The following is a 26,782-nucleotide window of genomic DNA, read 5'->3' on the forward strand; positions in this document are numbered from 1 at the left end:
GCATTTGGAATGTACCATATTCTCTAAACAAATGCTTCATACAGCCAAGGCTGTTCACATGACCAGAATGAATGTCCCCCCCATTCAGCCCACTCCCACATTCCCTGGATGGAGTTAAGAGCACAGGCCGTGGATGGAGTGGGTGCAAATCCTGATTCTGACTCTTACTAGCTGTGTGAATGAGAGGAAGTTACTTATGTCTCAATTGCTTCATCTGTAAAATGGTAATAATAATAGCACCTACGTCCTAGAGTTGCTACAAGGACCGGATGAATAGATACGTGAAAACACTTAGAATACCACCTGCTCTGTAGTAAGTGTTTCATTAATCTTAGCTATTGAAATTAGTAGTATTATTTCCTTCCTTCCTCCCTTCCTTCCTTCCTTCCTTCCTTCCTTCCTTCCTTCTGGGGGAGCTCCTCTCCACAAATCCGGTCTCAACTCCAATGTCTCTTTCTCTGTGATACTCCCTCCTTTACACCTCATCATATGGTGTACACACCTTCATATTATAATCCCGACCCTTCATCCCTGAGATTAATTTAGCAAGGAAAAGCACTACTGTAGAAAAAAACACGTAGAAGAACTGAGCAGGCAGTGAGCTGAGACTCTGTTTGGATGCTCTCTCTCCCCCTCCCAGTCCCAAGGGTCTGCAGGTCGGTGGATGTCGCCACACTCTGCCAGAAAGTCGGACCTGAGCACCCCCACGGGACTGGACCAGCTCCTGGAGGAGGCGTGGAACCCAAGAGAGCCCAATTCCCATCACTTTCCAACTTTCTGGCTTCCTTGCCACCTATTTTCTGAATATAGGTTTTTTTCACCCTCAGATCTGAGTTGCAAAGAATCTGGGTGAGGCCAACCACACTGACTCCCTTGAGGCCAAGCGAGGTGCACAAAAGGTGTGAGTCATTTTCTTGGAAGCTCCAGGGCTCAAGTGATGCTCTCTTTCACTGTCAAGGCGAGTGGCGGTTACGGAAAGGTTGACGTCAGCATTTTCCTCCTGGTGGTGAGAAAGCCATTAGGTAGTGCAGAGCCTAATAATTCTGCCTTCTGCCCCAAGTGTGCTGGGGAGAGGCTTCCAATGGTGGCCGGTGGGGAGTGGCAGGAGTTGCTGCAAGTTCCTGTTGCACAGGAACTTGTCCCGTGCATTCTCAGTGCCCCGCCCCAGACTGCCAGTGTTTTAGCCCATAATGTAGGAGCCACCCCTTCTCTGCCCACCACCAGCATGGTCTGCCCAGCTTGCTCGAGAACGGGCTTGGCACTAAGAGCAACCACCACCACTCATTAAATACCCAGGGTGGGGGGAAATGCACTCAATGTATGAAGTGCCTATTTTTTAGCTGTAAAATACTACTGAGGTACATTTTTGCCAAGTGTTTATTGGATCAAGCTCATCTAAATTGTGGAAAACTACAGCCTGCTGGGATCTGCTACATTATATAGCTGGGACTCTTCAGAGAAACCCTGAAATTGTTTCTCATTCCTGCTGCCCTCTTTTTTTCCCAACTAAGTGCCAGAAGTGCTTAATTTGTCTGTACAGAAATACGGTCATTTATTTGTAATCAGTTTTGCTTTATTTTATTTTTACTGGAAGCCTCTGTGTGTGTGTGTGTGCGCGCGCGCACATGCTCGTGCACGCGCACGCTCACATGCCACATCTTCCTTATGCATTCTTCTATGAACCCTCAGATTGCTTCTGTATCTTGGCTGTTGTAAGTAATTCTGTAATAAACAGGGAAGACCAGTGTTTTCATTTTCTTTGGATAAATACCTAGTAGTGGAGTTATTGGGTCGTATCATAATTCTATTTTGAATTTTTTGAGGATCCTTCCTACTGTTTTCCACAGTGGCTGCACCAATTTACATTCTCACCAGCAATGCATGAGGGTTCCTTTTTCTCCACATCTTTGCCAACATTTGTTGTTTCTTGTCTTGTTGCTTTTTGCCATCCTGACAGGTGTGAGGGGATAGGTCATTATGGTTTTGATTTGCATTTATCTGAGGATGAGTCATGTTGAGCATCTTTTCATGTGTCTTCTGGCCATTTGGATGTCTTCTTTGGCAAAATGTCTATTCAAGTCCTCCGTCCATATTCTAATTGGATTTTTTTGGGTGTTGAGTTTTATAAGTTCTTTATATGTTACAAATATTAACCCTTTATCAGATATCTGCAAATATCTTCTCCCTTTCAGTAGGTTGTCTTTTGGTTTTGCTATTTCCTTCACTGTGCAGAAGCTTTTTAATTTGATGTAGTCCCAATGGTTTATTTTTGCTTTTTTTTCTCTTGCCTCAGGAAACATTTCTAGAAAATATTTTTGCAGCTGATATCAGAGAAATTGCTGCCTTTGCTCCCTTTCCGGTTTCAGTCTCACATGTAAGTCTTTAATCCATTTTGAGTTTATTTTTGTGTGTGCTATTAAACAGTGGTCCAGTTTTACTCTGTTATGGTTTTCCCAACACCGTTTATTGAAGAGACTGTCTTTTCCCCATTGTATGTTCTTGTAATCAGTATTCTTTATGTCTAGTTGTCATGTAGCACAAAAATAGTAATAGCCTGCATTTCAAATATGTGGTAGATTAGGTTTGTTAAATTTAGTATTTGACTGTACCAAATTTCTGGATAACATGCTGCCAATATTCTTTGGTTTTTCATAATTACAAGGAATATTTATTTCCACTCTTTTAATCTCCCCAGCAAGGCCGATTTTACCCATTTTACTATTTTACCCCTATAAGCATTGCACTTACTAGTTTTCAAGACCTGAGAAAATGTTTGAGATGAGTGTGGGGGGAGATAAAACTCCAAAATGTGAATATGAAAAGAAAACTGCAGTAGTAAAATTAGTAAATGTTCAAAGACATGTCTATCAAACATAGCATATCAATTAATCAAATGCAATTTAACTTCTATATCATAACATAAATTATAATTAGTGTAAACGTTTTACAAAATAGATTATCTTCTGTAAATAACTGATTATTTACAAAGAAATAATTAGGGGTTTTTTTGATAGCTAGAAGAAAGAAGGAGATTAAAGAACATGGAGGAAAAATATGTCGAAAAGGCATCCTCTGAGAGAGATCTAACAGAGTTGTGAACATTGATAGAGGAAAGGGAGGAAGGGCGTCTAGGTAGCTCAGTTGGTTAAACGCCTGCCTTTAGCGCAGATCATGACCTCAAGGTCCTTGGATTGAGCCCTGTGTCCAAATCCTTGCTCAGTGGTGACTCTGCTTCTTCCTCTCCTTCTGTGATCTCTCTTGCTTTTGCTGTTTCTCAAATATATAAGTAAAATCTTAGAAAGAGTGAAAGGGAGGGAGAGAGGGAGGAAAAAAGAAAAGCAAGAGAAGCAAGAAAAGCAAGCAAACTAAAAAGATGGAAGGAAGGAAGGGAAAGAAAGAAAGAGAAAGAAAGGAAGGAGGGGAGGGAGGAAGGGACATGTTGGTGCACAACGACCTTGGTGAAAATAACAATGTGTGATCCTTGACCAGTCATTTCCCCTCACTGGTTGGCAGGGGGCGCACTGGCCAAGGGTAGCTTGGTTGTGGGGGGTGTGGGGGAAGAGGGGAAGGTAAGCCCTTCTGGTGAGTTGTAGGATGAGAAGTAATGTGTAACCAGAAATTCCTATGTATTGGGTGTTTCAAAGTCAAATTTTTGTTAACTCAGGGAATACTGTACTGATTCACAGATGACTTCTTTTTTGTTGTTGTTAAGATTTTATTTATTTATTTATTTATTTGACAGACAGAGATCACAAGTCGACAGAGAGGCAGGCAGAGAGAGAGAGAGGAGGAAGCAGGTTCCCTGCTGAGCAGAGAGCCTGATGCGGGGCTCGATCCCAGGAGCCCGAGATCATGACCTCAGCTGAAGGCAGAGGCTTAACCCACTGAGACACCCAGGTGCCCCTCACAGATGGCTTCTAAGGTTGGATAGTTTTGCAATTAATGAGGCATCTGGATCCCATTGAGATACCAATACTGATATCAGAGCAAGGAAGCTGAAAAATGGGCCGCGGTGGAGTCCCCACAGTGGGAGAGCCCCCCACAGGCTGAATACAGGAACAGTAAGAGAGGGGAAGGGCCCGGCAAGACCGGGAGATAAGTCAACAAATGAACTGTCAAGTCTGACGGCATAATGCTGGGACCAGAACCTGCAGTCCAGTCTGTAGCTGGAGCCGAAAGGAAGTGATGGGAAAGCCAGACAGGGAAACAGGGAAGTGCATGTGAGAAGAAAGTTAGAATGGGCTCTCGACCTGCAGGGCTGCCGCAAAAAATCTCATGTTGCTACTCTGAGCCCAAGATAGAAATTTCCACGGTAGCCGCCTGCAGTTGCAAATTTAACTTACCGAATTGGAACTAGTTCTAAAGCAAATTGTAAGAGGGATTAGGTTTCTCTTTTGATTCTTTCTCCACTTCTTGCTACTCTTTCCCAAATTTGAGCACATGGGCTCCATCCCCTTCTGAAATTCTGTACCAAAGAAATGATTTAATACTAGTCAATTAAGGCCTTATTTTGTAGAGTATATTAATTCTTCCAAGAATATTCACGTAGATCCATAGATTTCCAAAGAGACCTGGTCAAAAGGGACTTGAAAATCACATATACTAAAGTTAAAAAATATTCCAAAATCTATCTATCTTGGTTCCCCCTCTCCTGCAGAATTCCGAACAAGAAGTCATACAGTCTATCCTTGAACACCTTCGTTAAGGGGACACATTACAACATCCACTGTTGTACTGTTGTGTGACGAGTACTTTCCAGTTGTTACTTCATTTAACCCTTACATTGACCCTCTGAAGTAGATACTATTAGAACCATTTGTTTGGAAAAAGAAGCTAAGGCTTGGAGAGATTGAATACTTGCCCAAGGCCATACAACTAGTAAATAGAAACATCACTCAGTCTGTGAACATAGGTTCAGATGTTGGAACCCATTTCAAAGACCACGTGTTTTCAATTCCCCCAAACGGCCCATTCGTGGTATGCAGAATTCTAACACAGCCCTGGGAGCCACCCAGTCCTGGTGTGCACATAATTTTCCCAGTTGTTCTAACACTCATCTAGGTACCCCGGTGAAGGGATTTTGCAGATATAACTAAGATTCCAAGTGCGTTAGCCTTAAAATAGGGAGATTATGGGGGTGGGCTTCCTAGAATCCGATGAGTGCTTTTACAGCAGAGAATTTCTTTCTGGCTGGTGACAGAAGAGGACATCAGAATTTCAAAGCAGTAGAGACACTCTCCTGCTGGCCTTGAAGGAGCAGCTAGCCTGTTGTGGAGTGGGCCATGTGCAGGGAACAGCAGGCAGTCTTGCGGAGCAGAGAATGGCCTCTGATCACGGGCCAGCAAGCAAACAGGAAACTCAGACCTACGACCACGGGGAACTGGATTCTGCCAACCACCCGAGGGCCATGGAAGAAGGCCCTGGGCTCCAGATGGAGCAGCTCAGGGTGGTCAGTTGAGGACACGAGCAGGAGACCCGCGACTCATGACCACAGAAACTGTAAGACAACTGTGACACTTTAAGCCACTGAGTTTGTGGTAACTTGGTACATAGCAATAAAAAACGATAGCATCTCCTTTTTGGTGAGTGTCTCAGGTCAGTCCCCCAGAAGCCAACCTGAGACAAGGGTTTGAGTGAACTTTACCCCAAGAAGCAGGTGGAGGGTAGTAGGAATTGAGCCAGGAAGGGAAAGTCCCTAGATTGCATTTGCAAGCAGGTGCTGGGGTGGGCATAGAGCTCCCTGTAAGGGACGAGGATGACCATCACCCAGAGTGGTCCCACCAAAAGCCGGGGAAGCTAAGCTATTTAGCCCCTTGTCTGCCCTTCGGTAGTCCTCCTTCCAAAGGGGGCATGATGGGTAGGACACACAGCAGGGAGTCTAGGAAGAAGGGAATAGGGAGTCCCAGGAACATGGGCAAGTACTGACAACATCTGTTATAAAGGCATTACTTAGAAAGTTCCTTCATATCTATTGACACATACCCTTCAGCCATTGGTCCCCGTTTGGTTCCTTGGTTAAAAATGTCTGTCTTCAGTATCCTCTGCAGATGCCTATAATTTCCATACTCCTGAGGTGTTGCTTCACCAGTTAAAATTTCCAGTCCCTTCCTGGACTCCCAACCCACAGCCCCATGAAACAGGATATTGAGTTCAGAACTAGTTCGATGGTCTTGATTGCGAGCTATGAATGCAGCCCTGACCTCATCAGCTTCTGGGCAGCCTTGTCCTGCTGATGACTCATGTGAGGCTGTCCTCGTTCTGTTGGGGAGCTGCTGAGAACCCTCTCACCCTGCCTGTTCCTCTTATTAGTGTTTAGATTGTAGGGAGGGACGTCTCACCTGGGGGAGCTTTGGCCCCTTTAGGGGATGGCTAAAGGCACTGTGTCCATGACTCATTTGCGCAGGTCTGCATTCAGTGTTTAACAGACCTAAAGTAGATAAAATAAATGGGCGAGGGCAAAGGCACATTATGATCCAAAGAGAAGATGGGCTCCAAGCCGCTGGCCCCACTCTGGTCATAACCTGTGCCTTTGGCCTTTGGCTTCCTGACATGGTTACCTGCGGGCCCTGGTCCTCTGACATCACCAGAAGCCCATCAACCCCTGCAGCAAGGTTAGCCACTGCTCTGTATTCTTCATGGGTCACAGGCTCCTCTGCAGTGGTGGTGGTGGGGGATATGGGCCCTCTGTAGGCTGACACTGTTCCTTGAGCTGCCCAGAGAAGGGGCTGCCCCAGGATTCGGTGGAATCAGGCCAGGACCCAGGGTTCCCTGTGGACACACAGTCTCCACCTTGGCATTCAACCCTAAGAGCGGTAATTTGCACAGTGCTAAGAAGGGAGACTCACTGAGCCAGCTGCCACTGATCATGACTACATATCGAAGACAAAGTTGTCCGGCCTAAAGATCTGGCCGAATGGCCCAGACCTGACGGAGTCCATGGTGCCTGGCTCTAGGTCCACTAGGATGGCCCGGGGGACGTACTTGTTACCTGTGGGGAACAGAGGTAGACTTAGATGTGCAGCCTCAAAGGCATCACAGACAAGGCTGTGCCCTATGCGCTTTTCACAGCAGAATCATTAGAGAAAATTCTAGCATCTGACACAAAAGTGAGCAAACAGAGGTGCTTTTCTGCCTCAGAAGAGGGGATAACGGCATGCTTAGTCATGGCCAACATGCAGGAGTCGTGAGGAACTATCTAACGTGTCGTTTTTAGCAGTTGACATTTAAAACGAATGCAAGAAGCATCTCTTTGTCATTTATCTGTTCCTCATCCATTCTGTCTGCCACAGTATGCAAAGCAAGCTTGACTGGGCAAAAAACATTCAAATAATCACCAGCAGCTTCATTGTAGTACACGTTGATTCTCTCCAGCTGCAAGTCACTGTCTCCATGGTAACTGCCAGTGGGGTCGATCCCATGCTCATCACTGATCACCTCCCAAAACTGGGGAGAAAGAAAAAAAAAAATCACATGATGGGCTGACATCCTAAACCTCAGTAGGGATGGCCCTTCTCTCCCTCTCATGTCCTTGGAACAGCGGCCACTGTGGTCAGCCAGTGAAGGAGTCCTAGAGCTGCACCCCCCATTCCTCCAGGGGCTGCTGCAGAGGGGCTTGGAAATCCGCAGAGCACTGGCCATAGGATGGCGACAGACTGAAAAGCTGGGAAGGGCGCGGAGGGTGGGCACAGCAGCTGCCCTCCTCCAAAAGCCATGGATGCTGGGGAGGCCAGCAGCCCCAGGCAGGGTGAATGTCACAACATCCCAGCTGATGGGTGGGTCCTGGGAGGACCCAGGACCACTTGGACCCCGCCCCTCGACTGCCTCCAGGGATCCAGGTCTCCTGGTGCAAACCCCACCCAGCCCTCCAGGCAGAGCGGTTTTAGACCACTGACATCCACAAAGTCTGCCGCCCCTACCCACGGGCAGGGGTGGGTGGGGAAGGACAGGTTGGAGCAGTCTGGGATCCAGACCGGGGACAGTGGGTAGAGCTGGGCACGGTGAGGCACAGGCTTCATTGTGAATTAGTAGCAGGAAAGGGGGCGGGGAGGTCGGGGTGGGCAATATGGCGGTTGTGAAAGAGACCACGTCCTTGTCCAGGGGCCCGCCCACACCCTTGCACCAGGCTGGCTCCTGCCTCACCCACTGTGGTCGGCAGTCCCAGCGCTGGGACGTCACCTGCCGCCTCTCAGACAGGAAGCCAGACTCCGAAGCTTGTGTCATGAGACACATGATGTCTCATCATGTCGATGGTGCTCATATTAGGGAAATATCTACTGTTCTGATCTGAGAAATCTGCAAGCATCAGACATCAATCAGAACAGACCTTTACAGGCAGAAATGGTCAGGACTGGCCGGGATTGTGTGGATAAGAAGGGAAAGAGACGTGGGGCTGTAGGTGCATAATCAGGTTGCCCAGCCAGAATATTTTTTCTCCATAGTCAGCAGATTCTCAAACTGAACTGTTAAGGGGACAACAAGTTCACCGGTATGCTTGTTTAAACTTGGTGCAAGCCAAAATTTATGGGCTGTGGGTGGGGGAAAACCTGCCTACATTTGGGTGAAGCAAAGCAGAGGGTAAGAAATGGGCAATTGTGAACAGCTGGTCATTGCCTCTGTTGTTTCAGAGCTACCATATGCTATTAAATGCTGTGGGGGATGGAATAATGGTCTTGTGAGGTTGGTGTTGGTTCAATTAGTTATCAGGAGTGGGCTGACTCCCACTGTTGGCTCTGAAGGACTAGCTGTTATCATCGGCTGGGCATGTCCCTATACTGACAGGTAGGTGTTAGAAGTCTTCAAAATCAGGGGTGTCATAAGAAGTATACTTGGGAATATACTAAGAAGAATAATGACTGAGGGTTAAATTAGGGAGTAAACCACAATTCGGAGTTTGAAGGGAGTTATTCGAGCAGGTTCTGAGATGTTGGTCTTGAAGCATACTTAATGGAAGAAATGAAAAGGACAGTGGCAATTTGATGGATTTCCTGATGTGCAGTAGATATTTCTGGTGGTGGCATAGACATTTATGGGAACTCATGCACAGTGGTTACTTCTGCTCCTTTGGGAAGCCAGAATCATGGCCAATGCCAGACGCCTGTTAAGGTCTATTTCACTGGGGTTCTCCATAGTTCTCTGTGATGGTGTTGGGTCTTTGGTAACATTGTCCATAGTTCTGGTCATGTCCTGAGGCAGAACATAGAAAATGGAGATATTCTGCTAGACTTTCTGAATGGCTCACATAATCACAGCTCCAGGCACAAAGATTGCCCACATGTGATCTGCTGTACCAGTCAAGCCCTCTGAGAGTCCTCTAACCCCCTAGCCTCTTTTTCTAAGGCTTCCTAGTAACCTGGCAAGGAACAAAGGTAAAGCTTCTCTGGGGCTGGGATTCCACCTTCAGGCTTGTAGATGTAACATGCTTTTGTAAGCCTTTTGGATCAGCTAGTGCCTGCAAAACTGAAATCAGAGGGGAGAATACAGCTGTGGGGATAAAAGCAGGCAGTCCAGCTGAAGATCTTATATGGGCTCATACGATTAGCTCAGTAATAGATACTAGATCCTCAATAACAGAATCTATTCCAACTATAGGCATTCTTCTCTCTTTCTTTTTGAATGCCCCTCCCGCTGGGAGGCATTTGTCTAACCAAGACATCATATGCACCCAGAGCTTGCACCCCTCTTTTTGACCATGTCCCATATCCTAGGATGTCTGAATTTCCTGCCCAAACTTCTCTGAGCCCACTTCTAGTGAATGTGTAAGTCCCTCTTCCGAGTCTTCCTGCGGACAGGTCATGCCTGCTGTACGCACCTTTAGGACCAGGGGAGACTGCAAATGAAGAGGGATGATGAAGTTTGAATGTGTGCACTGGGAGATCCACAAACATGCACATGAGGCACAACAGAAACTCTGAACCCTGTAGTTCAAATGAGCTTCCCTGGTTGGCGATACTCCATGCACATTGTCACACATCATAGCGGTAAAAGTAACATGTCCTGACTCCATGGAGTGACAACAGAAACTCTGTGTATAGTCCTCCTCTGGACTCTGGCTTTTGTACCTTTCCCTTGGTTAATTTAATCTGTAGCTTTGATACACGTTACCTATAAAAAAAAAATCTGTAACTGTGAAGATAAGAGCTTTCAGTAAGTTCTGTGAGTCCTTCTAGTGAACTATCAAACCTAAGGGTGATCTTGGAGATCCCTGACCTTGCGGCTGGTGTCAGAAGTAAAGATATTCTTGGGGACTGTTCCTTCTGACTTCACAGTTGGCCCAAATGTTTCTCAGTTTGTGTCAGAAGTGGGACTCGCTAGCCTGACTCATGAAACATGGTTCAAGAAGAGAAGGAAGAATGGGTGGGGGTTATTCAGGTGGACACAGGGGTCCCTAGAATACAGGAGAGCTGTGCTGCCTAGATATTAGAGGCAAAAGTTGGCAAAAGAGAGGCGCCTGGGTGGCTCAGTTGGCTAAGGATCTGACTCTTGATTTCAGCTCCAATCATGATCTCAGGGTTATGGGATCCAGTCCCACGTTGGTCTCTGTGCTCAGCACAGAGTCTGCTTGCTCCTTGTCCTCTGCTCTTCCCCACTCCTGCCCCCCATGGCACTCTCTCTCTTTCAGACAAACAAATAAACAATAAAAAAATTTTTTTAAGTTGTCAAAAGAATTTAGAAATGACGGCTGCAACTCCTGAGAAGTGGGCTCACTGGGTGTATAAGGAAATCAAAGTAACAAGAAACAAGCAAATATTAATCCCTTGGTTGTTATTATTGCCAATAACCAAAATGAAAGGTAGATGTTGGGTGTATCTTCAGGCGGAGCCAAGACTGGAATCTGAGTTATCACAGGACTACCACCAAAAGAAATAGTTCTAGTGAAGCCACAGATAGGCAAGACTTGAAAGATAATGGGGGGAAAGGCAAAGGGGTGATGTGTGGGGTACAGACTGAGGCTCATGGCGAAAGCCTGGGAGTGCCACTGAGCAATGACCCCTGGGATTGCTGTTTGAAAATTCCAGAACATTCTCATTTAAAAGACAATGATAACTTGCTATTTGACATTGATTGAAATTTTTCCTATGACTGAAGAACATAAAATAATCTTGAAATGCTTGAAATTTTGAAATAATGTCCTGGGTAGTGTCAAAAATTACTGTAATGGGGAGGGGAGTGCTCAGAAAATTTCCATATAATAAAAAGAACGTTTGCATAGGAAATGGTACCAAGGGAATCCAAGGAGAGGTACTCATGAGCAGAGAGCTCCTTCTCCTTTAGAACTGACTTTGGAACCATCTGACGTGCTGCTGGACACTAAAGCCACTTAGGTGTAGTCATATAAGCAACTCTCTATTGATCAAGAAAGAGCTGCTTGATTTATGGATAGCAATTCCAAAGTGAGCATTTCCAAGCATCCTGTTTGGAAAGCTGCCACTCTTATCAAAGAGCGTAAAAACAATTCAGCTTAGTGGGATGGAATGTATGCTATTTGCCTCTGTGTTTGTGTTCTGATTCATGATGGTGGCCAATAGCTGGGCCATGGGATCAGACAGATGGACTATGGAAAGCTGACCTATTAAAGGAATACCATATGGGGCACAGCCATATGAAAATCACTATGAGAATTTGAGGGGGTACATCAAAGTAGGACACGTCATTGCCCATGAGAAGGACCTCCTCCTGGTATTGGAAGTGGCCGGAGTTGGCAAGTAGCAATCCTTGAGATGACCATGGAATAATACATTCGTAGGCCCTATACCAATGCAGAGATGGGCAAATTTAGACACATTTCTCCTCTACCCTATAAGGCACAAAATGCCAAGTATACAGTCTGTCCATAAGAAAGAAAGAGGCTGTAGGTGGTTCTGAGGCAGCCTCCAAGGGGAAGGCCACACACATAGCTATCAAATCGGACTGATGTGAGCAGCCCCTGGGGACTACAGCCAGGTTCCTGCTGTAATAGACACTTGCTCTGGATTGGGTTGTGGATACCTGGTGGTTGAGGTGAATGTTCCAAATACCAGAAAAGCACTGGACTAGAAGATTTTGTACCAATTTGAACCATCAAGGCACATTTCCTCAACTTTGATCAACTTTGAATATACTTTGATCCTGATAGTTTGAAGATGATTAGAACAGACGATGATTAAGGCATGAAGGGCAGGCTTACATGCCCTCATGAGTCTGTGCTGTGTTACTACTCTATAATTCTTCCCCATGGAACCTCCACTTTATTTTTTCCTACCTGATATAGTGGCCCTGGGAGCAGAGCCACAACCACAGGTGCCAGTGGCAAGGATGATCCCTAAACAAAAGACTGTCACTATACCTTTAAACCTTCTGTCAGAATTACTAAGGGCCTGATGGAGCAGGTGGTACATTTATCTCATCTTGCAAAATTGAGAAATTGAGATTAACAGTGAATGCAGCTATATTGCCTAGGGGTGAAGAAAGTCCACTATTCCTATACGTATGTAACCCTATGTACCTGTATTGGAATGAGAGTGGATTGAGGGGAGGTACTTGCTGGACTCGTATTCCTAATGGCAATCTAGACCAGCACATTAGCCAAACCCAACATATTTTCCCAAAAGAGGTGGAAACGCCTGGTAAAATTAAACTGGTAAATGTGGAGTTCTATACAATGAAGGAAATGCAATATTATATTGGTGCCTTGAGAGACACTCTGAGCAAGAGATGGTATTGTCTTTTAGCTCAATTATACTCGATGCATTGAAAGGTGGTCCCATACACTGATGGACTACTCTTGCCTTTGGAAGCTTGACAAGGTTAAATGGAAACCTACAAAATGAGAGCGGTGCAACTCAGGGAGACACCATGAGATAGCACAATGGACTGGACTAATTCCTAATGACTCAGTGGGGCTCTGGTAGTGTGGCATATTTCTGGCTTGCCACGCTGGGATTTGACGTACCACTGGTCCTGTTGATGAGATTCAACCATCTAATGTAAACAGGTCTTCCAGTAATACTGATACTCATAACCAAATATATTGAGAAATTGAGTTAAAGCCTCATTGGGATTAATAAAATCACTATTTTGGGGAACAGCTGGATTTAACTCACCATAAACCAATATTTCTGCTAAATAGTTCTGTACGAGGTTATTATAAGGTACAAACAGCAACACATCAAGAGAGGACAAAGAGTAATCAACCTAGTACAAAATGTGAATATCTATGTCATGGTTTTATAGGGTGAATTAGTTGTTTGCCATTGCTTTGTCTAGTAAATACTGTATTAATCACGGATGCCCAGACAAAGGTGATGGTTTTGCTATAATAGAGTCTTAGCTAAAGGCCAGGGGGTGGTCTGTATAGTGAAGACTCAATCTTATCTGAAGAGGGGTCTGGCCTTCTCTCTTGGCTCCTGGGAGGTGATTTTTTGGTCCTTGGAATGTCTAATAGGACCCTCTTTATTTGCTTGAGGGTTTTGGCCATCAGACAGTCTGTCAATGTGCTTTATGATAGGGGCTTTGGTACTAGTTCAGATCTCCAGGAACTAGAGACTGAAGGTATCTGCTCAACCTCCAGGATGGGCTGGAGACTAACAGTTGGCCACGTGAGCAGTATGTGTCCCTGGTGGCAGGAGATAAAAGTCCTCCCCAAAATTCTGGACACCAGAGGCTCAGGCGAACTTCCTTGGTTGGAAATCCTTGGTGTATGTTGTCATACACAGATGCTAGGAATGAGCATTGTCCCTGACACCGCAGGGAAGGGATGACTGGAATCTCGACATTCAGATCCTTTGGGACTCTTCCCCAAGTGCCTTCTTTCTTGGCTGATTTTAATCTATATACTCTCCCCATAAGAAACCATGAACATAACAACTTTCAGTGAGTTCTGTGACTCCTTCTGACTGTTAAAATTGAGGATGGTTTTGGGGGCTCCTTGAACTTGCACTTGTCAGAAGTGAGGGCAGTCTTCTGTGTGGACACTTTGTGTCCTCTAAAACTTCATAGTTGGCCTGGCCGCACTTTGTTCAGCGGATGAAGTGAATATTTACATTACGAATGCTGAAACTTCCAGCCTTCTACTCATCAAGCAGAAGACTGGTGGTCAGGCAGAAGAAGCAGGATATGGGTGGGGATAATCTGGGCTATATGATCATTTCAAGAACAAAGATGTCATAGTAGTGATTATGTAGGCTATCTTTTGCTGCACAAAAACCCACCCCAATACTTTGTGGATTGAGACAAAGTATTTATTATTAATTATAGATTTGAGGTCAGCTGAGTGGTTTTGTGACGGGCCAGTTCATCTGGGACTTGATGTTCTGGGGTAGCTTCACTCACGTGTCAGTTGGTTGGCAGGCTTGTTGGTCTAGCGAGGGGCTTATGTCATGTCTGGCAGTTGGCTTGATGCCAGCTGGAAAAGCCATGTGCCTTGCCTCATCAGGCTAAATACGCTTGTTTATATGGTGGCAAAATGGTCTCCAGTGGCAGGAGTGGGCGAGCCCCAATCCACAAGTTCTTTTGCTGCTCTTCCTTGTATCATACTTGCTAATGTCCTGTTGGTGAAAGTAAAGTAAATCATGTAGCCCAACCCAGATTCAAGAGTCAGAGAAACTGACTCCACCTCTTGATTGACAGAGTAGCAAAATCACATTGCAAGATTGTGTATTCGTCGGTTTCTCTAGAAACAGAACCAATAAAGCCTGAACTCTGTAGAGCAGGCTGATGTGCTGGAAACTTGAGCAGGTTTTCTAGGTTATGGTCTTGAATGGATTCATCTGTGGGAAACCTCAGTCTTTGCTCTCAAGGCCTTTGACCATTTGGATGAGGCTTATCCCTATGAAAGGTAATCTTTTAAAATGTTAAGTAAACAGATTGCAGTGTGAGTCATGACGAAATACCCTCCCAGCAGCATCTAGACTAGTCTGTGACTGGATAGCTGGGTTACATAGCTTAACCAAGTCGACACACAAAATTTCACCATCACAGAGCAAATAGTCAGCTCTCATTCAGTCTTGTATGCTGTTGCTGATAGTTCCCAGACCATATAACCAGACAGACTGCTCTTAATTCACCCAAGGAACCCCATGCTCAAAAGGCTCCGTGAGGGGGCCTACAGATCCCAAATAGCCTCTTAGTGTCTCTCTCTTAAAAATGAGCACACAACTGAAGATGACCGGGTACCTGGAAGACAGAGGCTCAAACAAGTAAGCCAAGATTAAGAACAAAGAAAGAAACATGGAGAAAATTATGAAAGGAAAAGGGAATGTCCTTTAAAAATCTTATAATCGGGCGCCTGGGTGGCTCAGTGGGTTAAAGCCGCTGCCTTCGGCTCAGGTCATGGTCTCAGGGTCCTGGGATCGAGTCCCACATTGGGCTCTCTGCTCAGCAGGGAGCCTGCTTCCTCCTCTCTCTCTCTCTCTCTCTCTCTCTCTCTGCCTGCCTCTCCATCTACTTGTGATCTCTCTCTGTCAAATAAATAAATAAAATCTTTAAAAAAAAAAAATCTTATGAATCTCGCCCGAGAAGAGATGATAGTGTACCCATGAAATAACAGAATACGTAGAAAATGAAATTAAAGAATTGAGAAATAATCTTAGAATTTAAGAAGTATCAAGAGTGTGATTGAAAACCCAGTTGAGATACTGGAAGATAAAGCCAAGCAAATCTAAAAAGTATCAGAAAGAAGGGCACGGGATAGAAACTAGGAGAGAATTTGATTAAAAAATTAGAGGATTAGCCAGAGGTCCAAGATCAGATGAGTAACAGCTCCGCAGAGAAGCAGCTGAAGAGGGAAAAAAGGGCGGGGGGGGGGGGGGGGATGATCATACAAATATATGAAGAAAATGACAGAAGAATGTGAGTTTCCAGATATAACTCTGAATGGTGGAGTCTACCACCTCCTGACGATCTGAATGCATGGTCCAGTTACTTGAAAATTCCTTGTCTCCCGTTGGTCTCTTGGGAAACAGACTCGGAGAGATTTGCACAAGGAGCATATTGGAGAACGAAGGGAGCCGGATTAGGCGAAAAGAGAAGCTGAGGTGTGGAGTCCGGGGAGGCTCTGGAGCTCAGATGACTCTTCAGGGACGTCCCAGTTTGAGGCAAGGGGGCTAAACCTTCACACCCTCCCCTCACCAGGCCTTGTATATGCAGCAGGTCCCCAGGGAAGGGACCACGCCTGTGGGTGAGGCAGTTGGCTAGCTGAGGGCAGCTCAAAGAGCAGAGCTCTGCTGAGGCCGCATCAGGGGCCCAGCCGCCAGGAGCCCCAGAGTCCTGAAGGGGGAATTCACTTCCCTAATTCACCTGGAAACTTCTACTTTTAAGTCCTTTGAAGTTCTTAACGCACACGTGGTCAGCAACCTCTTGTTCCGCTGCATGGCTTGGGTGGCGGTCTGCTTACCGGGGGAGTGTGGTATGGGGTGCCTGTGCCAGGCCCAGGCTTGGCAGGGAGACCCAGCCCTGGCCGGGGTGCCAAGGCGGGGAGCGGCCCCAGTTATGGGCACTGCCTGGGGTGGGAATGTGAAGTCTCTCCGAGGAGCGGCCTCAAAAGCCCCATTGTTGTCACACAGTCAGTAATACGGTTTTGTTTTGTTTTTTCAAGATTTTATTTATTCATTTGAGAGAGTGAGAGACAGAGACAGAGAAAGAAAGAGCACAAGCAGGGGGAGAGACAGAGGGAGAGGGAGAAGCAGACCCCCCTGCTGAGCTGGGGGCCCACCAAGGAGCTCAATCCCAGGACCTGGAGATCATGACCTGAGCCAAAGGCAGACACTTAACCGACCGAGCCACAGTCGCCCAGGCGCCCCAGTAAGATGGTCTTTATCAGAAATAATGCTGCTGTTTCCCCGTCAATATGTCCGACTCCCGCAGCCAGCCCTCACTCGGTCTGAATCCAAGCAGACAACAAGGGAATGCTATTGATGGGCTCTTCAAAGCCTACTGTGTGGCTGTGCTGATTCAAAGAGCATCGAAGACATTGTAAACATTTCAGATTTATGGAGGGGATAAGCTAGTAGTATTTGCATTTTTTAAAAGATTTTATTTATTTATTTGACAAACAGAGATCATAAGTATGTAGAGAGGGAGGCGCAGGGGTGGAGGGGGAGGGGAAGCAGGCTCCCTGCTGAGCAGAGAGCCTGATGTGGGGCTTGATCCCAGGACACTGGGATCATGACCTGAGCCAAAGGCAGAGGCTTTAACGCACTGAGCCACCCAGGTGCCCCAGTATTTGCATTTCAAGTGATTTTTTCCATTTGCAAGAGACTGATCATCTAATGCCACATAATAACATTCTTATTACGTGTTAAATATCATTTCAGTTACAAAAATTGAAAGAACATCTCATTTCTTACCAAAATGTTTCTGTATTAGATCTCTGTGCCATTTATTCAGTGGTGCCTATTCCGTGCAACATGGTTGAGAGATGAAGGGAAAAGAAGGGAGATCCACACTGAGCTCCTTCTGTACTCTACAATCAACTAAGATGCTTTACACACGCATGCACACGCACACACGCACGAGGTAGAGATAATCTCCTCCTGGTGCATGAAGACACTGGTTCGGAGGGGTTAAGAAAATGGCCTGGCATCATGCAATGCCAGCAAAAAACTCAGCACTTCCCTCTCGTGCCGCCTGACAGCACATTTTCTGGAGTTTCACATACATAGTTTCCTAGGTAACCAGCACACAGCCTCCAGGACTGCCTGCATGAAAGGGAAGGGGGGGGGGAATCCATCTACTCTTCCCCTCATTTCCTGCATCAGCAATGCCACAGCCCTTTGTTGGGGTGTTAATGTGGCGAAAACAGAAAGCCCAAACGCTTGCCTGTGGGATTCTGCTTCCAATGAGATATTTCTACTCGCTGAAGGACCAGATGCATTAAGAAACTTGCCTGTCAGAGCAAGGAGCCTGTTTCTGTTTTTATTCACTCCCCTGCTTTTTCCTTTTCTCTTGGGCTTTTTGTCCTTGTAGCAAGTTCCCTTTATTAGTGGGCAAGAGTAGTGAGTACCCCTTATTCAAATGAGCCTGTGCCCTTGAGAAATGCCAGCATCTCTTCCGCTTTGGGCAAAGGGCTCTGGAGCGTCCTTACAGTTTTGTGGACCAGCCAGTGACCAGGACAAGGGCCAGGGCTGGCAAATGTCTGTGTCACCTGACCCATTCACCCTGACATGGAGTCTTTGCTTATTATCTTCCGTCTGTGATGGTCATTGCAGATGGCCCTTGGGACCGGAAGAATTTGCTCTCCTTGGCCTGCTGCAAGAGACAGGCTTAGGCTGGGAGATTAAACAAGAAAGGGGAAGGAGAGTTGAAGCAGTTCACTCCTTCAGCACCATCAAGAATTTGATCTTCATCAATTCAAAGCATTCCCTTTACTAAAAAGCTGAAATGCACTTGGCTTTTATAAGCAGCTCTCTTATGATAGAAAGAATAATGAAATTTAAGCTCATGGGTGGTACTGCTAAAAACCATTTTGTTTCAGTAGTGTTGTGCTCAAGGAATAAGTTGGAAATGTCTATGCCCAGCCCTATTACATATGGTTACACCTTCCCTTGTCATTTGAAATATCAATGAACAGCTATAGCATGGCCACAGGTCAAGGTCAAGAGGCATCAGCCTAGCAGCAGGGCAAGCCCGCAGAGATAGGAAATGTGGGCTCAATTTTTAGGGATGTGGGAAGGCATTAGCATCCAGGGGTCTGAGCTGATGGATGAAGGTGGTTGGTACCATCTCTGAGCACGGACTGTGCCACAAGTCAGACTTCTAGTTTTGAACAGGCAGTGGACAGGGCAGGGACAAGGCTCAGTGCCCAGGCGGGTGGGGCTGGCAGCCAGTTCCAGCAGGAAGATGGGCGGAGCCAGTTCACAATCCCAGGACTCTGCAGCTGGCAGCTGAATATTAGGCGATCCTCTTGAATTAATGATGTTTCCTGGGAGTGGTAATAGCATTATGCTTATATAAGAGAATGTCTTTGTCCTTAGCAGGTGTATACTGAAACTTTTAGGAGTGAAATGTTAAGATTTCTATAATCTACTTTCAAATAATTCAGCAAAATAATGTACACACGCACACAAGCAAATGTTACACAATAGATAAAACATGAATAACTGTTGAAATTAGAAGAAGGGTATTCAAGAATTTACTGAGCTATTCTTTCATCCTGTAAATTTTTAAAAAATATTTTATTTATTTATTTGATGGAGAGAGAGAGCGCGTGCACAAACAGGGGGAGCAGCAGGCAGAGGGAGAGGGAGACGCAAACTCCCCGTGAAGCCGGGAGCCTGATCCTGGGCTCCATCCCCAAACCCTGGGATCATGACTTGAGCCAAAGACAGATACTTAACTGACTGAGCCATCCAGGTGCCCCCATCTTGTAGGTTTTAAGTGTTATTGTTTAAACACTTTTTAAAAAAAGGGTTAATGATTAATTCCAGACCTGAAACATAGAAGAGACTTTTTAAAATACTAAGTGGTGCAGTTAGTTAATGTTTTGCTGACTTCCCCTTTATAAACACGGTATAGTCCAGAAAGGATAGAATAAGGTAAAAATGCTATGGTTAAATCCACCATTTAAAAAAATGTGCTGCATAAAGTAGGCTGGTGAGTTCTATTTTTAGCTTGTGTTTCCTTGTTCTCACATTTTCAACGTTTAATTGTTTTCCTCATTCAGAAGAACGTTTTATCTGACTACCCATCCTGTGGCAGGAAGTAGAAGGGAGTGCTGTCTGGAGATTAAACCACAAAAGAGGACAGCAAGTCTTCCAGATCCCTGTCGTGGTTCTGCTTTTCTAACCCTGAGGAAATAACTCCATCAACCAAAACACACAGAGCTGCCACATTTGTACCTAATTAGCAAGATCATTAAAAAAGCGGGGAGGGCATTTCTATTTGGTTGCTTATGTGGACAGAACACGAACACATGGCTCAAATGGGTCAATGTGTGACACTCACATGATGATATCTGTCTCCCCTCCTGGACTTAATATCCTTAAGGGCAGGAACAGTGTCTCTCCTACTTATATTTGTATTCTTATTGCCAGCTCCATAAATATGTGTTGAGTAAATGAGTAAGTAAATGAACAAATGAATGAGCGAAGAAAGTAGAATTAGGAGATGTGACAATATTTAAATTTCACATTAGTCAGGGATTGTGCAAATCCACAATACGATTGTTTTTATGTTTTATCACATTCGTAGACTCAATATAATAGACCATTATAGGAGAAATGCTTAGTTAATGACATAGCATGATACGCATTTAAAATATCTGTGGAGTTAAGCAATGATGAAAGCTAATATTAAAGAAATGAAACTAACTGCTTCTGTTAGAGCAGTGGGATTTCAGGCAGCCTTCTTTAGTCTGTGTACTGTTTGTTTTTAATCAGAACAATTTATAAATGGGCATGACCCCTGTAGGCAAGCAAACACAAACTATTTAATATATAAGAAAATTGCACAACATGGAAAATTACTTGCCTCTGTCATGAGGAATGTAGATTCAAAGGACATGTTTATTTTTATTAGGATATTGGGAAGGAGAAGAGAGATTCGGGAAGTAACAAAATCCTGAATCACATGGAGCCTAGTGCCCTGGCCTTGGTTCCAGAAGCCAGAGTTGATTCGAAGGCATAGGCAGGGCAGTGCATATAGGAAAACCAAATGTAACTTCCATGATAAATAGCATCACCAACGAGAGGGTAGAAGGTCAACTTGAAATGGAGGAATATGTCTCATGAGTGGTCTGTTTGATGCTGGACAGACTGTAAGGCTCGTCATTGTGAGGGTTAATGTCGTGGTCCCCAGGTGGGCACAGGTGAGCTCATCTGCAGATCTGAACCTGCAAATGTGAGCTGAACTGCACTCAAAGGCACTGTGGTGGATTCCGGTATGATGTCCCCAACATCTGAGTGATGCTCATCCTCACCCATAATTAAGAAATAGAAATAAAAATCAGGGCACCTGCGTGGCTCAGTGGGTCAAGTGGCTGCCTTGGGCTCAGGTCATGATCTCAGGGTCATGGGATTAAGCCCCTCATCAGGCTCCCTGCCCAGTGGGGAGTCTGCTTCTCCTTCGGCCACCCTTTCCCTACCCGTCGCTGCTCACGCTCTCTCACTCGCTCAAATAAATAAAATATTTATAAATAAATAAATAAATAAGGGTTGAGGTATTTTTCATCAGGTTGGTCAAATTTTTAAATCTGATTGTCCATTGTTAGAAAATACAAACTTTTAGAGACACCTGGGTGGCTCGGTTGGTTAAGCGTCTGCCTTCGGTTTGGGTCGTGATCCCAAGGTTCTGGGATCGAGTCCAGCATGGGGCTCCCTGCTCTTCGGGAAGCCTGCTTCTCCCTCCGCCTCTGCCTGCTGCTCCCCTTGCTTATTCTGTCTCTATCTCTCTCTGACAAATAAATAAAATCTTTTTTAAAAAGAAAGAAAATAGGAATTTTAGGACTTGAACACAGGTATACAAAATTTTTAAGTTTTCCTAAAATTCATCTTCATTTCTAACTCAAGAGCCGCTGCTGTTTGGGAGAAACAACAACTTCAACATAGCCCATGTAGGTCTGTGTTTGTCCAGTTGGGAGAACCTCAGTCACCTCAGGGCTCTTCCCCTCCCGCGTCCTCCCTGACGAGGATTTTGAGCAGTAGAGGTGGTGGTGATGCCAGTCCGGGGTGGGGGTGCGGGGGTGGGGCTTGCCAGAGAGGGGCGTCCTGCCCAACCTCTCTTCTGCCCTCCATCCAGCGTCACCCGCCTTTGGAGTCTCACATTACAGAGTTCTCCCTGACCTATCCTGTCTCGACTCATTGTGATGGTTAATTTTATGTGGCATCTTGACTGGACCGTGGCGGGGGCAGGGCAGATATTGGGCTAAATGTTATTTCTGGGAGGGTGGGCCTGGATGAGATTAGTGCTTGAGTCGGGAGACTGAGCAGAGCAGATTGCCCTTCCCGGTGTGGGCAGGTGTATTCCATCCACTGGAGGCCCAAAGAGACGAAAGAGATGGAGGTTGGGAGGATTTGTTCTCTAGCAGACTGTGGGGGCCGCGATGTCTGCCTTCTGCTCTCAGACGCCGACTCGCACCATGGGCTCTCTGGATCCTCAGGCCTTTGGACTCAGACTGGAACTACACCCCCGGCTGTCCTGAATCTCCAGCTTGCAGATGGTGGACCGCAGGACTTTTCTGTCACTGTAATCTTGTGAGCCAATTTTTTAAAAAAGATTTTATGTATTTCTGAGAGAAAGAGAGAGAGCATGAGCAGGGGGAGGGGCTGAGGGAGAAACAGGCTCCCCGCTGAGCAGGGAGACCAAAGCAGGGCTCTATCCCAGGACCCCGGGATCATGACCTGAACCTAAGGCAGATGCTTAACCGACTGAGTCACCCCAGGTGCCCTGTGAGCCTCTTTTTTTCTTTCTTTCTTTCTTTCTTTTTTTTTTTTTTTTTTTTTAAAACAAATGTCTTTATGTACATATCCTATTGGTTCTGTTTCCCTGGAGAACCCTGACTCACATACCGCCTGTCTAGATAATGAGGACTCTGGCTACTTCTGTTCCTCCTGTGAAAACATGAAATTTTCTGAGACTCTCTTGCAATATTCTGGGGCCCCACAAGGCTCCCAGGGGCTGCCTCAGGACCTCTCAGTCCTGACATACAATGCAATTTCTACTCTACTGCTACACATCAAACTGGTGGGAGGGAACGTGGCTGGGTATGATGTGCCATTTCTCAAATCCAAAATAGAAACCAGTATGCAGATTTCTGGCTTGTGAAACTACCTAGGACTTCATCGGCTAGGATGTTTTTGTCTAGGGGGAATGGAAGATACAACTGAAAATGCCTTTCACAAGAAGAAATGTGTTATCCCATATAACAAAAATATTATAGGAGTGGTTCTCAAAGTGTGGTCTAGTGACCCCTGGAGGTCCCTGAAACACTTTCAGGGACCTCTGCATGATCAAAACTGTCCATTCCCAGTGCAGGATAGACCAACGGGTTTTAATTGTCATAAACCAGAAGTCATGAGTTATTTACGAAAAGCTTATTTCAAAAAAGGTTCTGTAAAAGTTTTATTGAAATACAACGACACTCATGTGTTTATGTATCATTGTAGCTGCCCTTAGGCTACACGAGCTACTTGAACAGTTGTAACAGAAACGTCAAGGCCTGTAGAGGGGAAAATACTTATTATCTGACCCTTTATGGAAAAAAGTGTACTGAGCCCTGTAATAAAGTATAGGTTTTTTTTTGGAGATCATTTCGGAGTCTGCATTATTAATAACCTTTAAGGAATTACAACTTGTTAAGTTTTTGGTGATTACCAAAGAAGAATACCCACAAATATCTGAACACAAATAAAAATACTCCTCCTTTTCTCCACTATGGATCTGACTGAGGCCAAATTTGTTTGTTTGTTTGTCCTTCAACTGAAACAACAGATGAGAACAGATTGAATGCAAAAGCAGTTACAAAAATCCAGTTGTCATGGGACTTATGAAAAACCAGACATTAAAGAGACTCACAAGGGATGCCTGGGTGGCTCAGTGGGTTAAAGCCTCTGCTTTCGGCTCGGGTCATGATCTCAGGGGCCTGGGATTGAGCCCCGCATTGGGCTCCCTGTTCAGCAGGAAGCCTGCTTCCCCCTCTCTGACTGCCTGTATCTCTGCCTGCTTGTGATCTCTGCCCATCAAAATAAGTAAATAAAATATTAAAAAAAAAAAAAGGATTCGCAAAAATGTAAAACAATGTCACTCAGATCCCTAAGTTGTTTTTTTTTTGTTTTATAAAACACTGTTTTTCATAAAAAATGTTTGTTAATGGTAAAATGTAATGGGTTTTCTATGTGACCATAAATTAATCATCTATTTAAATTCATAATCATTACACCTTTTTAAATGTTCTCAATTTTGATTAATAATATGGTAAATATTGACGGCGATAACCTGCATTCACAAAAACTTGTTGGGATCTTTGGTAGTTATGAGGAATGTCAGGGGGCCCTGAGGCTGACAGGTTTGAGAACAGCTAGTTCAGAGCTAGCACAGGTCCAGGGTTGGTTATTCCATCTCACTGTCTTTACCACAGATCCAGATGTTTTCTAGACTCGTACTCTCAGCACGCTCTTGGCCTTCCCCTTATGTTGGCTTCCCTCATGAAGCCTATGGCAATGTTTCGTGACATCACATGCTTTCAGAGGCAGAAAAGGCACTACTTATTTTTGCCCAACTATTTTTTAAAAAATATTTTATTTATTTATTTTACAGAGAGAGAGAGAGAGAGAGATCACAAGTAGGCAGAGAGGCAGGCAGAGAGAGAGGGGGGAAGCAGGCTTCCTGCTGAGCAGAGAGCCCAATGCGGGGCTCGATCCGAGGACCCTGAGACCAGGGCTCGAGCCCAGGGCTCGAGCCGAAGGCAGAGGCTTAACCCACTGAGCCACCCAGGCGCCCCTGCCCAACTATTTTTAAGAGCAAGGAAAACCTCCCTCAGAACCAGAGTACTCTTTGGTTTTTATTTATTTTTTTCTTTTTTAACCACATAATAACCCCCCCCCCAAAAAAAAGCCTCATTAAAAGGAGTGTATGGGAAGTAAATTGATTCCAGACCAACCCTTGTGCCATAAACAATGAGAGTACTGGACAAAATCTGTGAAGCAACGGTTTTCAGTCCCTGGAAAACAGACCCAGGAGGACTGATTGTACCTTCTGGAAAAAAAGAGAAACAAATGAGGTGAACCCTCCAATCACTTGTGCTTTCTGCCTCAAGAACCTTCTGAACCATGGCACAGAGAGAAGGTATCCACTCGGAGCCCAGCTGTCTCGCTGAGCTGAGAAGACAGAGACTCCCTTGGAACACTGAGGGAGGTCAAAGCGGCAAAGCCATGCAAAGAAATTGCCCCATAAATCTGCAGGGCACCTTTGAAGGTTCTGGCTGAAGGCTGGCTTTGTGATAACCAGTGAGATTCCCCAAGGTCAAGCAAAGATCAACCACCATGGGAAAGATCAGCTATTTGGTAATTATTGCTCACATGGGACTGGAGACGTTTGAGTTGGGACCAGCCACACAGAGATATTTCAGTGAACTACCCAGGATATCCCACAAATGTCCCACCCTAGGACTAGAACTCAAGTAGCACTGAAGGAAAGGCTACTCCAAACCCACCCAACAGAGCTTGGAAACAAGGCTGGGAAGGATCACGCTGATCTAGAAGTACATTAACTACCTGCAGGGGCAAAGCCCAACACTCTTTGCAAGAAGACAACCAAATCCACATGCTTAAAAGTGAAACATCTGCAATGCCCTACATTCAATTAGAAGATGCTAGACGGGAAAGGAGACAAATGTGATCCGTAATCGGGGGGGGGGGGGGGAAATCAAGACAATAGAAAGAGAGCCAGAAATGACAGATTTTTTTAAATGTCAGTATGAGATAAGGATCTAAAAACAGCTGTTATGAATATATTGAAGGATTTCAGCGGTCGGCAGAGCAGGGCTTGGGCTAGAGGCCGTGCTGTTCTGGCAGCCAGTTAGGGGGCAGCTCTGTGTGAGATTGGTGGGGGCCTGCAGGGCCGGCAGAGCCTGGGCTGGGGCTTCCATTGGTTGTGCAGCTGGGCACCACATCCCTTTGTGCTGCAAGTGCGTGTGCCCCTGTGCAGTCTCACCACGATGCCTTCCACTGAGGCCTCTTTCTCCTCTGCTACCCAGAGCCATGGGGGCTAAGCCCGCTGTGAGTCTTTAGGAATCAGCTACCCTAGAAAAAGTTTTACTCATCTGAGCCCCCTTCTGAGAATCATCTCCCACAGACAGGAAAATCCTGGTGCCTCCAGCTGGGGTCTGGTGCTCCTCTCTGCAGGGCCTGTGGCTGTCGGTTCCCCCAGACCTGCCCTAGCTGTCACAAAGCACATTACTGCAGTAGGTAGCTTCCCAGTCTGGACCAGAGACGAGGACGCAAGCAGGCTTATTCACCAATCATCTGGACAGGAGAATTACAGACTGCCACCTCCTCTTTCCAGGACTTGAAACCAGAATGGAAACAGAAGATGGAGTTACACCTGAAGTTGTAGAAAAGGATGATGCTGCAGAGATGATAGAAAGCGTGGGAGAAGCGCCTGAAAGAGAACTGGATGCCCTAGCAAAACATGAATCCAGGGAAAATAGCACTTTGCAGAAGTTAAACCCAGAATAGCTTCTGAATCGGGACAAATTCTCAGAGATTGGCAGAGGGATTGTCCTCATCTGGATTCCTGGGGAAAAGAGCTCTCAAGTAAAGGGTATTCCAGATTTCCCCTTTTGTGCCAAGAGAGTATTTGAATTCCAGGCCTGTCTCAGTGGCTCAGGTGCCTTGGGGCAGACACATGCGGCACGCATGTTGACGAGGCCACCTGGCAGGGCTCCCTGGAGCTCAAAGCTATAGACTGGGCACTGGCTACACAGAGAAATTCGTAGGAAGCAAGATGTAACAGATTCATCTTAAAGACATTGTTGTAAAACCTTTAAAATGTTTCTAATCTCTTTGTCTTCCAAAAATTCCATGTCTTGGACTTTATCCTAAAGAAAAATGATGCCATAGACACAAGTAAAAAATGTTGTCTTAGGTATTGCTTACGATGCCTAAAAATTACTGAAACAGAAATTTCCAGTGACAGGAAATTAAATAAATATTGGTATATCCATGCAGTGTGAGGCTATGCTTTTTAATCTCTTTATTGTAGAGATTTAATCTCTTAATTGTAGAGACCTGTATGGACACCACATAAGATATGGATTTAATTGACATCAAGATACCATTATGAATGGTAGTTATAGTATGATCGTATTGTCGTA

At 45.4% G+C, this 26,782-nt stretch overlaps 1 protein-coding gene across 1 annotated transcript in view; it reads right to left on the reverse strand.

Moving 5' to 3' along the window:
* TUBB2A (tubulin beta 2A class IIa) overlaps positions 1 to 26,782 on the reverse strand; it is a 54,942-nt gene that overhangs the window by 8,132 nt on the left and 20,028 nt on the right. Inside the window, exons 2-3 of the mRNA XM_032340978.1 lie at positions 7,335 to 7,443; positions 6,878 to 6,988 (exon numbers count right to left, since the gene is read on the reverse strand). Coding sequence (XP_032196869.1) covers positions 6,878 to 6,988; positions 7,335 to 7,443 — 220 coding nt within the window. The remainder of the gene's footprint in view (positions 1 to 6,877; positions 6,989 to 7,334; positions 7,444 to 26,782) is intronic.

This window comes from Mustela erminea, chromosome 4, assembly GCF_009829155.1.
Source record: "Mustela erminea isolate mMusErm1 chromosome 4, mMusErm1.Pri, whole genome shotgun sequence".
Taxonomy (NCBI): Eukaryota; Metazoa; Chordata; class Mammalia; order Carnivora; family Mustelidae; genus Mustela; species Mustela erminea.